Raw genomic sequence first — 17,941 nt, 5'->3', positions numbered from 1 at the left:
GAAATGTTGTCAAATAAGTCTTCATAACATACTTCAGGAAATGAGTTCTAGAAATGTTTACTGAAAGGTAAATACTAAGGAAAGTACTGACCCCTATTTGAAGTTTCTTTCAAAGTCGATTGTTTATTCTTTTCACTGTTCGTAGGTCTGGAAAGAGTGCCAAAAGACCTTCCCCCTGATACAACTCTGCTGGACTTACAGAACAACAAAATAACTGAAATTAAAGAAGGAGATTTCAAAAACTTGAAGAATCTTCATGTAAGTGTATAGCTGAACTATTACTTGGGAAAAAAAAAAAAAAGGGCGGGGGATAGAAAAGGTGATTTTGGCCTGGTATCCATGTTTTTAAGGAAAACTGATGAAATGCTCTGTGATCTTCCTCCACCAGCCCTGCCTATTAATTTTCTTTCCAATTCCTCTCTTGTAAACTTTCTTCTCCTGTCATGGAAGTTCCTCGTCTGATTTAATCTCTTTGTACCTGCCTCCCTTTCAGTCTCTTGATCCCCACTGTAACTTTTCTCACCTATTTACTTATGTTTTCACTCTCTTTGGCATGGTGGTTTGGTTATTTCTAGTAAAAAAGAAAATCGTTCCCAATCTTGCTGCCTCAATCATTCATTACTGTATGCCTTCCTGTTCCACCTTGGAGCTCAAGGAGTGCTGTATATATTCTGTTTATGAATATAAATATTCAGTGCTATATATATTCTTCATTATATTCAGCTTTCTTTAATGATTTTATCTCAACTCCCCTTTCAAACCAAGCTCCTGCCCACTTCACTACAATAAAATTATGTTTTTGCCAAAAATCTTCTCTTACCAAAATTCCATCCTCATCCTTCTTTACCTTCCAGTCTCTTCCAACACTACTGACTTCTTTCTCTTTGCTAAAAATATTTTCCTTCCCTGTTTTCTATATACCCATTTTTTTTCTGGTTCTCCTATTTTCCAAGTTTCCATCAGAAACCTTCCTCTGCTTCCAAATTTGTGTTCTTCTATCAAAGGTCCTCCTCTTTTATTTCTTTGCTTATTATCAACATCTTAAAATTTCATACCTCATAGACTTGTTTTAATTGTGTCAAAAAATCTTTCTTTCCAGACTTAAGAAATAATAATAATAATTAATAATAATAATACTTTTCTGCATTGGAAAGTAATACCCTAACTCAGATATATTTCAAAATACTGCAGCAGAAATTATTTTTCTAGCCTGTCACCAAGTCTCTTTGTTCTGTGCACAGTTTCATTTGATCCTTTTTGATTATAAGCGTTATGAATCACTTGACTTCACTTTCTTGGCACTTCACAACCTCTTTCAATTCTATTGTTCCCATTTGCTACCAAGAAGCCAACTCCCACTTCAACTGTTCATATTTCTGATGCCATCACCCAAGCAAGTACTTTTTCAACCAAGAAGTTACATTTATCCCTTTCTACTTGGAGAAAAAGTCCTATAAGCATTTCTCTCTTTAATTTCTTCCAAATGCTCTCTTAAATTTTTGTTTTAATTCAACATCAGAAAGAAAAGATTTGAGCAATTACTAGGGATGCAATGACAGTCTGTCCAAAATGGAGGGAGCTGCATGAGCAAATCACAATGAGGTTAGTCACATAATTTTAGCAACTACTGTATAGATATCTACATCTGATCTAGTTGTGTAGCCTATAGTCAGCAAAGAGAAACAGATGTTTCTATACCCTATTTCACCTGACTTATTTTGAAATCCTTCCTCATGTCACTGCATTAAATGAATCAGAACATAGTATTGAGGGTGAAAAGTACTGGCACCAATAACTTCTGCCTACTTGTCACTTAGCTCTGGTTTTTATTATACCTTGTGCTGTGAGTTGAGCACTTGCAAATAATAATTCATTGTGTTAATTCTATGGATGTTCTTTTCCTAATTACAACAGATATTTATTTAATTTAATACTATTTAATTTAATACTGAATTAAATAGGTAACTTCAGGTCAGTCATTTCTTCATCTTAATCCCCAAACTACCTAGGGCATATTTAGGCACCTGTGGAAATTTTTACAATAGTAATGTAAATTTCAACAAATGACTTTAAAACAATGTGGTTTTCTTGGATATACTCAAGACAGAAAAAGAATCCTCTTGTCTCCTCCACAACATAATAATTTACCCATGGAGTACATTTATGTAAGTGGGCACCATCTTTATTCTAGCCAGGCATCATTCTCCTTGTGTAAGATCTGGGAATAATTTTCCTCCCTTATATTATTCAGAGCCATAGTGAAAGGGGAATATTGCTTTTAATCAATATAATAAATAAATTTGAGAAAGTTTACTGTTGATAGAGGTCCATTGTCATTTTTTGTTTTAAGGATATGTGTGTGATGTAAATGTACATATATCACATATATATACTTTTAAAAATCATATTCCCAAATACACATGGCTTGTGTTTGACAGTGTAATGTTAAAAATTTTCTAGACTCCTTCTAAATTATGAAATCTTCTTAAGCTCTACTAAAGCAGAAAGATTTACATATATTATAGCTATTATTGATCCAAAATCTGAAATAATCAGAAACTGTAGTCAATCTTTTGCATAAAGTGACTACTTGTAGTAGGGAACAATTCCCTAAATCCCAACTCATACTGGTAATGGAAATAAATAAATAAATAAATAAATAATCCTGCAGACATCACTCACCATAGGACTAATAGTTTTTTAAAAAGTTTTTCATGAACAAGTTAGTTTGAACCTGAAGTTCAATTTGTACTAAAAGCTGAAGTCAGCAGAAAGGATCTACTTATACCTTGTCTGTGGCTTTTCTTTCAATACAAAAGTATCTGATTATGTTCATAAATGGAAGAACAAGAGGACTTAACACCTACAAAGATATTCTGTGTAAATAATAATAATAAAATTTTTTAAAAAGTCAAAGAGCAGTTAAAATTTGCAGCTGTTGAATATGGCAAACAGGTAGAAAAGTATGAAATAAGGGAATATTTAACTGCAAGCAATAAATGCCTGCAAAGGAAGACAACCAGAAATCATTATTCAATAGTTGTGGTGTACCTGGTATTTTTGTAGCTTTCAATTAATCTATGAAAATGTGACTACACTATTAGAGTTGTACTACAAAAACTGAATGAGACTTCATACTATTAAAAAATGAAACATGAAATATACTTTTACTCAGAGGACTCAGGAGAAAAGTGAAAAATAGAAGACAAACCGTTTTAGAGCTAAGGACAGGGTTTTAGAGTTTAAGAAAATTGTCTGATACTGTGTAAAAGGTTTTCTTATTTAGACTTGTGGCAAAACAGTTACAGAGATGCTATTGTAAAAGGCAGAAGATATATATATATATATTTATTTTTTTATTTTTACAACTGTCAGAACTGTCTCCTGCAAAATAGCAGGAGAAAATAGTTTGACATCCTAAAAATTTTAGAGAGATTCAGAATGTTAAACTAAAGGAAAAAATAGAATAAAGCAGTAAAATAAACAAGTAATTTATGATAAAATAAATGACATAAATATTTGCCCCAGTTGACAAGGGCAGTGTTGTGCCCTTGAAGAAAGGGCAAGTGGCTCTAGAATGCCAGAGCATAAGGATTATTTTTATTGGAGCAGTAAAATGTAGAGCCAGCAGTTCTCTGGTCATCTGTGCAAGTCATGTTACACAACGCTTACTAGTGATGGCTCAAACTCAGTGCAAACTAGATCTACACCAGGCTCCTCAGCTTGCTGAGATTACTCAACAAGCTTCTGTGGATGCGATCAAACTGTTTTCCACAGCCTTCTTTCCTCTAGGAAAGCCTTCTTTCGTCAAGTGGCAGGCTTGTTTCAATTCCATCTCCTTCTTCCATCCATTTCTTCCATCTCCTTCCTATGTCATCCATTTTTCCTTGCCTTTCTTAGTTATGTCTACTTGATCCACTTTACTAAAACCTACCTTAAGACACAACATAAAAAGAATCCTTGCACCATTATTTATTTATTTATTTGTTTGTTTGTTTGTTTATTTATTTATTTATTTATTTATTTATTTATTTATTTATTTATTACCTTTAGCCTTTTTCTGTCTTAACTTTGTATATCTTGGGCCATTCAGAAGCTAAAACATCTGGAATTCAATTCAGAGACCTTCTTGCATTCAGGGCCTCTTGGCTATTTCAAGTTTACCGGTCTTTACTATTGTTAAAATGACTTTAAAAATGAATGCTTATTTTGTAAAATTCTATCTTCTGGTAAAACATAATTAGAGAAGGAAGTAAAGTTCTTTTGGGGTTGTTGTATTTTATTTTATTTTATTTTAGTCTGATTTGGTTTGGTTTTGTTGGTTGGTTGTTTTTTGTTTGCTTGTTTTTGATTCCCCTACATGTGCACATTAATTCCTAATAATTTGGCAAAACTTGACTATATGTCCAGGATATGAATATGTCTTAATAACTGAAACCATAAGGAAAAAAAAATATATATTATTTTTATTTAGACACCTGATTCCTCAGCTTGCAATTCTTAAGGCATTACTGTACATAGCAGCACTATAATAAAATAACAGGTAATAATATAATACATAACCCAGGAAATTAAAAAAATTCCATTGGGTCAGCAGATTGATTTTTCAGTTTAAGCCCTGAAGGCCACATGCATCATTAAAGATTTGATGTTAGGTAAGAGTACCATCTCCAGCTGGCAAAACAGATGTATCAGCATGTATTACGCTTGATAATAATTTGCTGATTGTTTTACAGTTCATTTCAGCTTTTGGCAACGCTTTCACTTCAAACTGTTCTAAACTAAGAAGGACAGATGTAAGGATGCAAAAGCCACAGAACAGTTCCCTGAGATTCTCACATAATAAAGTTGTACCAAAAGATACAGTATCCCCCTTCTCACCCCCAGCCAGAGCAAAAATTGCAGATTTTGATAACACCAAGAAGAACAATGCCATGCTAGTTCCTACATGACTGCCACATGTACACTCTGCAGTTTGTCAGGGTATATTTTGACAAGAGCATGCTAGCAAGTGTTCCAAAATCTTCATGTACTGTGAGCTCTCCTTTTTGTTTAGGCAATAAATATTTGAGGCAGAAACCAGACCAAAAGGAGATAAATGGCCAGACTCCCATGGACTTTAATTGCGCAGCATTCATGCAGTCTTTTTTTCCTTTTTTTATTTTTTTTTTATTTACTATTTTTTTCAATTTTGTTGTAGTTGTTATCGTTGCTACAATATTTACTGCTAGAGGTAGTTCAGTCACAATTAAAGTATCTTTGGAACAAAGCTTTTTTACTTCTTTGAGCACTGTGTAAATTGCAGATCATGATGAAGTAGTCTATAGGTATTACTATATTGCAATATATAGTAATAAATATAACAAAGTCAATATTTATACTGTAAGAGCTGAATAAGAGCGGCAAAAGCTATGCTATACATATCATGCTATATATGCATTTTCCTATCCATAGGATAAGAGTGTGAGCTGCCAGTGTTGGTGTCATCCCTCCCCCCTCCCCCCCCCCCCCCCCTTATTTATTTATTTATTTTTAAAAGAATCATCTTTATTCCTTCCACCAAGAAAAGGAAGCATGGAGGAAGATAGATTAAAAAAATAATAATAATCAATTCCTGTGGCTCTATTCCAGTATTACCCTAAACTGTCACATTTCCATTTCTTAGGTTTGCCTAATTATTCCATACTAGCAACATTACAAGTGCCAGCTATGGTTCAAGCACTTTCAGCACTTTCAGATTGACTCTCATTTTAACCTCTGAGAATTGCTTGCCCTGCACAAAATTAGTATATGGAGCTGTCCTATAGCAAAATGAATATAATAATGTCCCACCATGCCATCTGGGCTATATTCAGGAAACTTAGTCCATGTGCTTTTTTTTTTTTTTTTTTTTTTTTTTTTTGTCTTACATCCCTTCCTCAATAACATTGCCTGCAGATGTTTTCCCTCAGATTTTCTTCTCTAGTTCCTGTTTTCACTGACCTCTAAATTCCCCTGAGTTTTTCATTTAATTTTATTGTGTTTTGTTTTAACTTTTGTTACATGCAAACCATACGGGACACATTCTGAGGAAAATAAACAGCAGCACTCCAAAGCTAATAACTTCTTTCTTTAAGTCTTGCATATAATAGAGTTATTGTGAAGTAGGAAAGAAACCCATGGGTATGGCTGGCCAGGTGCTCTGCTGGTGTGTTATCCTCATCATTTGCTGTTGCTCTGGGAGACAGTAAAACTTCTCTTGCAAATTCTGATGTGTGGGCTTGTTTTTTCTTTAAATCAGCACAGTGGTGTGAAAAATAATGTAGGTTTAAAATAGGAGGAACAGGGTCTTAGGCAGCATGATGCAAGAGAGAACTGATGTTCTGGTACAAAGAAATTGAAAACTACAGGCTTGTGATACTTTTCCAATACTTTTCCAGCTTATATCACCATAGATATGTTACCACAGTGAAAGTATTTTTAAGTATACCTTTGATAAATATCATCATTTCTAAATGAGATAGATTTTCTGAATGTTTGAATAAAAAAATGTTTTGTGTGTTTCTGCAAGATAACATGATCATATTCAGGAAAGCATTGGCAAAGCAGAACAGATTAATCCTTAATACATGGACAGTTTCTGGTTTTGGTCAGGACTAACAGTTGTTCTTGCAAGAGCTTTAGCTATTCTCTGAACATCAACTACTCACAGAATATTTACATTACAGGGCCTATCTGAATATATACCTGCCTGTTTCAAGTGAGAAGTATTTTGTATCAGAACATCAGCTGTGATAATCAAACCAAAAGGATTTTTATCTAAAAAGAAAACAAGTTAAAACAGATAAGAAATAATAATAATAATAAGTTAAGGAAATATTTAGCTGAAATAAATAAACACTACAAAGCAGGATATAGGATAAAAATTACAAGTGCTCACAAGCCTAAACTCATTGAATATTGGTTTAAATATTTATGGAAAATAAAACTATGGTAAAATCAACAACAACAGCAAAAGAATGTATTTAGCAGTAGCTCATTCATTTATTCCATTATTATAATAAGAACAACGAGAGAGATTAATCTGTATAATTCAAGTTGTACTCTTCACAATAACTATATGTTTCCTGTGTCCTAATACCTGCAGTTAGTTTTAGTACACTAAGGGGAGAAGCTACATCCGTCTCCAAATTCTTACAATTTTCTCTTAGGAAACCAAAATTGATGTGTTCTTATGGAAGTTCTAATAACAGTCTGAAATACAAGAGAGCTGTGGCTGTAGATTCCTCTGACCAATCTATTTATTTTGGGAGAGGTTTATTGTTAGTGAAATACTCTGCTGAACTGTGAATGACCTTTTCTACCTCCTCTTGCAAATGTGGCATTGCTAGCTAGCATTCAAAATTAAAAACAGATCTGCTCAACTCTATGCATACTCAGAGAAACCATGTACAGAACACACGGCTTGCTTTGCTCAGGATGAACTGCAAGAGAAGTCTGTTAGGGGAGAAACATGCATCAAATACAATTTTATACTATTTTCTTACCCCTCTTTCAATTTTCTTGATAGGTAGGTGCTGACACAGATACCAATAAAAGTTTAATTCTGAAAACATTAAAAATGTATTAAGATACACTGAATGTTAACTATAATATATGCAATATCATTTCGGGGGAATGTATTAACAACTATTGTCTTCTGTTTCTGAAAAATGGCATGATGGAGTTAGTTAACAAAAATGCTCTATAGTTTTTTCCCAGTAATAAATGTAAACAGATAATGCTATCCATATCTATATAGTCCATTTTACCTAATTCATTGCACAAATATGTAAAGCTATACGTCTTATAAGTAGATAGTAAACAGATGTTATGAGATTCATTCTCATATTTGTTATATCTGAAATCTTTTCCATTAGCCTGAATTACTTTTCTGGCAGTAATGGGACTTTGCCTCTTTTATGTCATAGTTGATTAATCAATATGTCAGCGGTAAAGTAAAATTTCAAAAAATGGAGATCACCTATTTCAAAATGGAGACCACCTATTACAGTTAACAGAGTTTTCATGGAGGCCTCCCTTCCCTGACTGTACAGGGATCTAATTTTCTTACAGTTACCCAGAGTCTAGATATCACAGTTAGGGGGAAAATAAATTAGATTCCTACACAGAATTAAAAAACAACACTGCTTCCCCACTTATCTGCCCGGAGGGGTGAGGGAGGGGGTGGGGGGTGGGTGAGGTGTTAAGACAAACAGAACATTTTAATTTTATATGAATGTGGATATAAATTATGATTCTTCTGGGTGTTAACAGAAGATGCATATACCTCAGCAATGAAGCACCTTTTGTAGTTATTTTTAAGCCTTGTCTATCTTTTACTGTTTCAGTAGTCCTTAATCTATTTATTTTAGTACTGCATTGTATTTTCATCAGTTCACTAGACTGGCTAAAAATGATCAAAAGACACCAGAAAATAATAAGTATTTGTTTTTAATTTTTCATTCTTAAGATAATTTTCCAGTTACCATGTAAGGTCTCCTTCATTATTATTCCACAGGCATTAATCCTTGTTAACAACAAAATCAGCAAAATAAGCCCAGCAGCTTTTGCTCCTCTGAAGAAACTGGAAAGACTTTACCTGTCCAAAAATAACCTGAAGGAACTTCCAGAAAACATGCCAAAGTCTCTTCAAGAGATACGGGCTCATGAAAATGAGATCTCCAAGTTGAGGAAAGCAGTCTTTAATGGACTGAATCAAGTGATTGTCTTAGGTAAGAGCATAATAAATTGTAACAAAATCAACACAGTGTATTAAGAAGTTGTTCTTAGTTCACTCAGTAATTTTATACATAAAATCTATATACATATAGAAAGCCAAGAAAAGTAATGAATTGTACCTCCAAATTAGCTTTGATCTATTAGAAATCTGAGGTTTAATGGACATTGATACATAAACTGAAGCACGGCTCAATAACATCTTTTATTGGCAGAACTAGGCACAAATCCACTCAAGAGCTCTGGCATTGAAAATGGAGCTTTTCAGGGGATGAAGAGGCTTTCCTATATCCGTATCGCAGACACCAACATTACTAGCATCCCAAAAGGTAAGGACTTCAGTGAATATTTGAGAGATTTACACAGGTGTAAGATGATGACTTTTAGTCAGCTCATGAAACTTTAACATCAATAAATTATGGAAGTCTCTTGAATCTTTAGAGTATACACTACTTGACTGCTATAAAATAAAATTAATAAAATAAAATAAAATATAAAATAGCTCATTTTTTTGGTCAGTTGGCTTTTATTTGCTTGAAAAAAAAATATTGTTTTACCATTATGAGAAGCTCCACAAGAGGTATACTGTCAAAAGTAAGCCGTTTTATTTTCTTTTGTTTTCCTTGTCTCATGCTTAAAATAAAGTGGAAGAATGTTTTCACCCTCCAACTTTGGTTTGTAAACCTGATCAACATTATACAGATGTAAATCCTCACAGAATTAACTGAAGCTCTACAAGCATAAAATCATCCTTCCATGAGTCTGTGGAGCTGAAGCCAAAAGACATACAAAACAGAAACAAATGTAAAACAGGAACATTTGCAATTTTTAAAAGCATTTTATTGTAAATTAGGAAGGGAGGGAGGGAGGGAGGGAGGGAGGAAGGAAGGAAGGAAGGAAGGAAGGAAGAAGGGAGAGAGGGAAAGAAGGAAGGAATGAGGGAGGGAAGGAGGGAGGGAAGGGAGGGAGAAGGAAGGAAGGAGGGAGGGAGGGAGGGAAAGAAGGAAAGAAGGAAGGAAGGAAGGAGGGAGGGAAGGAGAGAAGGAGGGAGGGAAGGAAGGAGGGAGGGAAGGAGGGAGGGAAGGAAGGAAGGAAAGAAAAAAAGAAGAAAAGAAAGAAGGAAAAAAGGCAGACAGGCAGAAAGAAAGAAGGAAGAAAGGCGGGCAGAAAGGCAGAAAGAAAGAAAGGCAGAAAGAAGGAAAGAAAGGAAGGAAGAAAGAAAGGAAGAAAGGAAGGAAGGAAGGTTCCAATACAGAGGACATTATATTCAATTTATTCATTCTTCAGCCAGTGGAATGTTTTGAAGTAGCTCTACTTTTTTGAAAGTTAATACTAGTTGTTTCTTTCTTGCCACATTTCCTGTTTTGGCTGTTCCTTTGAGGAAACTCTGATAGTTAAAATATGTGGTAGCGTTTTTTTTTTCCCCTGAAAAACAGAATTTGCACACTAATATGTACCCCACTAAAAATAGAATTAACATTGTTTTTCCTCATCTATGTAATCTCATTTTCTGCTGTTATTATTTATTAAATATCTAGGCACCGAGTGTTTATATATTTTTATACATGCATAGTCTGGCTAAAATGAAGACTCTCTTACACTATTGTATATGTCTTATTTATATAATCAGAAAGGCTAGAATTCATATCTATGAAAAGCTTTGTTTAACTGCTTCTTAAGAATTAAATGCTCTTTGATGACCTTAGGAGCTTGGTCTTATTTCATGCCAAATAAATTGTTACTAGCAGCATCCAGATCCCCTGATTGTGAAAGTGCTTTGTTCTATTCATTGTTCTGGCCAAGTCTGCTAAAAATCATTTTTGTAACTGTAAAAGGAGCCTCAGCATAAAACAAGTCCATTAAAATGAATAGATAAATAAAATCCAGTTTTATCAAAAGTAATGTTATGATGTTCCCTATCTCAGGACTTCCTCCATCCCTTACCGAACTTCATCTTGATGGCAACAAAATCAGCAAAATTGATGCTGAAGGCCTGTCTGGACTCACCAACTTGGCTAAGTAATAATTCATTTTGTCTTTTCACATATAAATGTTAGTTGAAATTATAACCATCACAGATACATTTAGAAAACATAATTATGGGCTTCATCAGCATTATTATCACTGGAGTAGTAAATAGCTTAGCACAAAAATCTCCTAAGGACTTGTGCACTGAAATAACAGATCAAAACACTTTTTCTAACTACACTTTACAATTATTTTCAGTTATGAATGATGTATGCCAGGGACAACTATTTCTTTGATTTAAAAACAAACAAACAACAACAACAAAAAATAAAAATAAAGAAAGCAATTAAAGTTGTTTGTTATGTCATACTTCTTTCATTGTATTTCCATTGATAATTTAGGCAGTTTATGTGGGACATAGCTTATGCAAATTCTTCTGGAAACTGAGGAAAAACTACAGGAGAATTAACAGACCTTTTGCCAATGTTTCCTCTGTTTCTCAAAAAAGACAAGTTTGTAATGAATCCAATAATATGATAAAACAAAACAAAACAAAAAACATACAATGTAAATGAAAAAGGTTCACCATATTTCGTGGTGATTATACCTTGGCAATATGTGAATCTGTTGTTGAATAAATTTCTCTAGTTGAAAACAGTTGTAGACATACTGAATTATTTGTGAATTCGTTCACATTAAATAACGTGCTAAAATATGAAAACGAGCCTGTAATACATGGTCTTTTAATACCATGATACTTTAAAACACTTCTATGAAAATGGAGGTGTACTTGATCTACAAGACTATTACTCAAATTATTGGATCCAATCCATCAGACAAATGATTAACTTTGAATAAATAAATAAATAAATAAACCACCAAGATCTTAATTTCTCAGGTAGACGGTAATTTATTTTACTGTGGGGAGGTGTGCTGTCCTTCAGATGATGCAGTTTTTCTGCTTTTTGACATTAATGTTTGGAAATCATGGGTAATATTGTTGGAATTCCTTCCTTAGACGTAAAGCAACATGTAGAAGTGCTAATGGACTGCTAAAAATATCTGTCCCTGTGCTGATGCCATTGTGGTTGTGCTGTACTGAGAAACAAGATACTCTGCTGATTGTGGTGTGGAAATGTGGAGCTGCTCTGAGTTGGCACCAGTTTTTAAATTGTTCTCTGGCCTGCAGTCAAGCAAGAAATCTAAGCATTGTCAGAATTTTGCAAAGCTGAAAAGTAAGGAAAGTACAGACCTGGTGAAAAAGGAGGGAATTGGACATAACACAGCAGACATGTAGAAAGAAGGGAGCAAAGAGAGCTACAGAACAGCAGCGGGGATAAATCTAAGGGAAAATATGCTTCTTCTTCCAGTTCAACAAAAATAAGTTACCCACAAATAATTTTTATTTATGTGTTTAAGACTTCAGAAACACGCATGTGACCACTCTCCTGGATTGTATCAACACTGCTCAAGAGTCTAATAGTTGCCCTAAAATACAGTCAGCCTATGAGAAACATTTTTTTTTTTTCATGCGTGTGTGTGTTTTAAATCATAAACTATTCCATGAATGAACTTGGTGTAGATCTACCATTTATTCTCTCTTGAATTATTGCATTCTAACAGGCCACCAATATTTCTCCTTTTGTTTGTTTGTTTTCCTTGTAAAAATACTCTTACGTCTTTCAAAAGTTTTCATATAATGCTGGAGTGGAATATATATATATAGATATATATAGATATATATAGATATATCAAGAATGTAAACTGAACAAAGACTTTCCTGGTTTCATTCAGGAAGGAGCTCCACAGGGGAGTACACACATTATACAAATATTGTTATTAAAATCTAGATCCTATTAAATCTACTGAAAAGATCTAGCTGCATACATTTCAAGCCTTGAATAATGCAGTTTCTTAAAGTGCATATAACAAAAAGTTGACTGTTGGAGAAAAAAGAATATGAAAAAGATCTGAGAATTTCTTCCATTTTTAGATGTGTTTTTGTTGATGTGGAATGCTGTAATTAAATCAGCTGAAACACTATGTTAACAATTCATTAATATTAAACGAAATAAAATTTGTCAATGTAGTAAGCAAGAGTCACTTTCCAATGTCCTCCCATTTGTTCCCATGTGAGTAAAAAATGGTGGGGGGAGAGGAGGAATGAAGATCGTATTATTTCCTCTTAATTATTTACTCTTAGTCACCCTGTGCTTTACATAGGAATCTTGTCTTATTTCATTTGTAAACAAAGCCCCAAGTGACCGATAGTTCATTCACATTTAGATGAGATGAAATTACACATATTTTCACTGCTTATGAGTTAGATTTATTTATTTATTTATTTATTTATTTATTTATTTAGTATAGACTCCTCTAGTTTTACTCTTCCTCAAAAGCTTTTCCCTGCATGAGCTTATCCAGAGCTGGATCTTTTCCATATTTAATATCTGTAAATGGGTTACTTTTTCTTCAACAGACAAATATGAGAGTCAGTCCTGCTTTTCTCATGCTGTTCTCCCTAGTTATGAGACATCCGCTTATAGACCTGCATATAAAGTGACAATTCAGATATGTGTTCACTAAGAACTTATAGTCTTCTGCCTAATTTTTTTTTTCTTTTTTTCACTCTCTTCATCTGTTCCCGAAAGCCTTTGTAATTCTGTGGATCTCCAGGCCAAATTGCAAATTGCTCTGTAGAAACAAATCTCCCAAGTTTTATTAAAACTTAAGCTACTCTTCTCTACAGGAATTTTGTTCTAATAACTTTAAAATTAGATTAATAAAAAACTTTCCCTACCAAAATCTAGTAAAAATAAAGGGTGCTGTGAATTGATCTCTGAGTGAATGAAATCCTCATTGATGTGAATGGGAGATCTCATTAAGCTTTCCTTTGTTTTTTAATAATATGATAACTTTGCAATATTTAAATGAGCATTATTATTACTGTTTATGCATAACATTAGCTAGGAAGATCTTTTTTTGACTGTTTATCCTTAAAAGAAAATTTCTGAAATGTGCTTCTGTTCTTGTACAGTCCTATTTCTAGAAACATCTCTGCTATAAATATCAAGAAAGAATTTTTAGTTCTATGATTTTGTACTAGATCCAGATTCTGCCTTCTAAAACAGGCACAAGCTACAAAGAATTACGGTAGATTGCTGTGAATCAGACTTTCTTTAAATTCGTCCATAGCAAATTATTTTATCATAGGGATTCTGATCACCTATATTAAATTCTTTAATTGTTTCAGCTATTAGTAGGCCACATACTTTTTTCTCAAAATTATAAAAGGATTGTAATAAATAAATAACCCAAACTAGATGATGTATATCTAGCTTTTACAGAGATAATTTTCTCAAAGGACAGCACGCTTACTGACAACTGCAGAATTACCACTGAATTCCTTACTGCAACACAGAACATTGTAACTTATGAGTGTCTTGAAAAAAAAAACACAAATCAATAAATACATAGTCTGATGATTGCAAATTTAAATTGTGTTAACACAGAGACATGCAGATAGAGCTAGGTTTTCCAAACTGGACATAAATTGTATTAATAAACCAAGAATAGGAAGTATAAATTGGGAGGGATAATTCAGTGTTTAAAGGTCTGGTCTGGAACATGAGGAAAATGTGTAATGTCCCACTTCTGTGTCCTGATGAGCAGATCATTACATATGACTCAGCTCCAATTTCCAGTTTGCCACATGGCTCTTAACTCATGCATATTTTGGGATGTGGTGAAGATTTAAAATTAACAGTTCTGGTCACCATGGGTTATGTATTTTGACAAGAAAGTTAAAGCCAGTGCTCCTAAAGTCCTGCAAGAAACTTTTATTCAGCTTTTAAAGAAAAGCCAATGGTTACGGGGTTACACATTACTATGTATATTACTGATGCCACAGAAAGATGCCATACAATGGCATCAGTAATATAAGTTATGAAAGTATGCAGTACCATGGACAAAGGTTGAATGAACTAGTGATAATTATGATAGCTCTTATCAGATGTCAGACATTTAAATGTACTTTTCTAAACTAGTTCTTTTGGTGAGTCTAAATTTCATGCATAATTAGCCTGGTCGTTCCTACTGCAGTAGTATATAGATGTAAACACTCCAAGAAATATGATAAAGTGGGCAAGTTTGACATCATTTTTTATTTGTATTTTTATTTATTTTCTGCAGATTGGGTCTCAGCTTCAACAGTATTTCTTCAGTTGAAAACGGCTCTCTTAACAACGTACCTCATCTGAGAGAGCTTCATCTGAATAACAATGAACTTGTCAGAGTACCTAGTGGGCTGGGTGAACACAAATATATACAGGTATGGTTTATTATACTGCCTCAATGAGCAATATTTGGAAGACTCTGTGTGATATGTATATATGGTTATTCAGTTTTGAACAGAACAGTATTTGTGCAAGAGGTAACTTGATTCAAGTTTTGTAAACCATTGAATTGTTATAGAAAAATTGCAAAATACGGGAGTACTCATTCTGGTTTTTGTGTGGGTGTAGCTATGGAGGTGTGTAGACCTGTAGGCATTAATTTGTATCTCTAAGGGTAAAAAACAAATACGGAATTATTTGTGTATTCTTATTTCTTCTTTGCTCAGAAAACCTGCTTACTGAGAACATTTCTTCCGTTGTTTTTGTTTGTTTGTTTTGTTTGATTTGACTCAGTGACATTTTTTATTTTTTCCCAAGAACCATCCCTTTGGTACCCTACAAAACTATGCCTTTGGGAAGGCAAAGATAAGAAATATATATTTCAAACCAGTAATATTCTTAAGTTCTGTGTAACTGATCTGCAAGAACCAGTTGAAATCTGTCTTCACTTAAGCTGAGGTTTTACAGTAAAGAAAACTCCGCAAGAACGAAGACTCCCAAATGGAAATTGCAGCCTGAGTTTACCTTGGGAAAACTCATCAGAAATAGTTTCTCTGGAGCAAAGTAACCATCAGCTCTTTTAATTATTTTTAGCAATTAATTTTGGAGTCATGATAGTGAAAGTTGGAGAGAAACCAATCAACACCAAATACATTTTTATATATAGCACATGCTTCTGAACCACAGCACTATATTAATAATATAACATCTCACTTCCCTTTCAGTTACAGTACAATCAAATGATAGTATTACTACTGGACTCCCTTGCAGGATTTCTGCTTTTTCTCTAGAAATTATTTCTAATTTGGTATAATCTAGGTATTTCAAAAAGTAAGAAGAATCAAATGTTTGTTTGGAAAAGTGGACGTTTTGTCAGTCTGTATAGTATTGCACAATGTTAACCAAGTATTTGACATTAAATGATTTATGTTATTTGCCACAGAAACTTTATTTCTCACTTCTGCATTTCAATACTTTTCAGGTGGTCTATCTTCATAACAACAAAATTGCTTCCGTTGGTATCAACGACTTTTGCCCTCTTGGATACAACACCAAAAAGGCTACATATTCCGGTGTGAGTCTCTTCAGCAACCCTGTGCAATACTGGGAAATCCAGCCCTCTGCTTTCCGGTGTATCCATGAACGCTCTGCAATACAGATTGGAAATTACAAATAGATTTCTAAAGATGGGGTTCAGTTGTATTTCAGCTAAAGTACCTATTTAGGTAATAGGCCTGTTCAAAAAATTGTTGCTAACAATTAATGCCAAATACCAGAAAGTTTACTTCAAAGTGGAGATGATCCATTGATGTAAAATAAATTAATCATTGCAGATCTACAAGATAAAAAATGCCATCAAAAAAGAATTACTGACTGTGCTTTAAACTGACTTATTTCAGCCTTCTTTTCCAGCATGCTTTCTGTGGTAATTTTTGGTTTGCTGAATGCTACAGTTCTTCAGATTCCACTGTATATGAGATTCGGAGTAAATATTTGTCAAGTTATGATATATAAAAAAGAAAAAAAAAAAAAGATAGTGATTGAGCATATTTTTATAGCCACACAAGACAAATAGAGGAAAAAAAGGACTCTCAAGTCATTTTGAGACTTGAGAAGGTGAGAGTTACCTCCTTTAAATTTATTTCAAGCCCTGGAGGTTTTAAAATATCACTATAATACTAAGCTAATTCTGAATGTATCTATTTAGCAAAGGCAAATAAAATTGTTGCTAATGTCATTATTTTGGAAAAAAATAAAAATAAATTCATATTGTACACATAGTTTTTTCAAGTTTGACATTCTTTTAGAGCATTGCTATTCAGGATTAGTCTAACATAATCCTAGTGAACAAAATAACAAGTGGTCTGCAGTGCAAAACCTATAACCTATGTCTGGAGCTCAATTACTACATTTCCTTAGGGATAATCCCTCTTAACTTAGTCACAAGAGTAGTTTCACTGACTTCAGTGAGGTTGCTTTGCAGACAAAGGTATTAGGGTTTGTCCATTGGTATAAATCCATGTATATATCTAAAACAAAAATAGTAACAATTCCCTGTTAACTTGTTCTACATTGTACATTTGTCATCATTGTTTACTGATTTGGGTTCTTCAACACTGTTTTTAACTGTTGAGCAGAGATATGCAGGCTCCCTATCTGATGAATTTGTGGAATTTAAATTATGAGCAAAAACAGAAGAATAGCAAAAATAATAAAAATAAAAATAAATTAAAAAGTGCAAGGCCTATCTGGACTTTGCTGGGACACCATTTGTAGAAGTATCTTCTGAGAATGATTTGAAGCTGTGCAAATTGAGATTCTTCAAAATATTGTAATGGGTAGCAAACACATCAAAGGTAGGCTGCACATTTCTACTGTCAATCTACAAAGCTAAACATATACTCAATCAAAATATCACCTTAAAAGAATCTTCTGCAGCCTCTTAAATCTCCAAAGTCAATCTCTCTAATTTGTAAAACATATATGTCATTTATATTAAAGAATAATGTAATACAGGCAAACTCCAAAGTGTTTGTCTTTATTTTTTTGTTTTGACAGCATGACATAATGTATCATAACTTTAACTATGATTAAGTCCAGAAAAATAAAACTCTTTGATGTAGTGATAGCTATAGTAAGAACAGGTGATGTGAAAGCTCTTTTCTTCTCTCTCTCTTTTTTTTTTTTATTTTTTTTTTCTTCTCTGAAACTATGTGTCAGCATGTTGGCACCTTTGTTTTAAAGAGGAAACTAATGAGTTCCAACATTTGTATCTGATTTTCTTCTGTGTTTCACATTTTCTGAGTGTTATTATCTATAAA

The 17,941-nt window shown here is 33.5% G+C and overlaps 1 protein-coding gene across 1 annotated transcript in view; it reads left to right on the top strand.

Annotated features, from left to right (window-relative positions):
* Positions 1-17,641, top strand: part of DCN (decorin) — a 36,406-nt gene extending 18,765 nt beyond the window's left edge. Inside the window, exons 3-8 of the mRNA XM_068668064.1 lie at positions 146-258; positions 8,540-8,753; positions 8,973-9,086; positions 10,683-10,776; positions 14,917-15,055; positions 16,102-17,641. Coding sequence (XP_068524165.1) covers positions 146-258; positions 8,540-8,753; positions 8,973-9,086; positions 10,683-10,776; positions 14,917-15,055; positions 16,102-16,296 — 869 coding nt within the window. The 3' untranslated portion in view covers positions 16,297-17,641. The remainder of the gene's footprint in view (positions 1-145; positions 259-8,539; positions 8,754-8,972; positions 9,087-10,682; positions 10,777-14,916; positions 15,056-16,101) is intronic.
* The last annotated feature ends 300 nt before the right edge of the window (positions 17,642-17,941 follow it).

The sequence above is a fragment of the Anas acuta genome, chromosome 1, assembly GCF_963932015.1.
Source record: "Anas acuta chromosome 1, bAnaAcu1.1, whole genome shotgun sequence".
In the NCBI taxonomy this organism is placed as follows: domain Eukaryota; kingdom Metazoa; phylum Chordata; class Aves; order Anseriformes; family Anatidae; genus Anas; species Anas acuta.
Note: the sequence above shows the minus strand (reverse complement) of the source record. Positions and strands in the feature narration are given on the sequence as shown.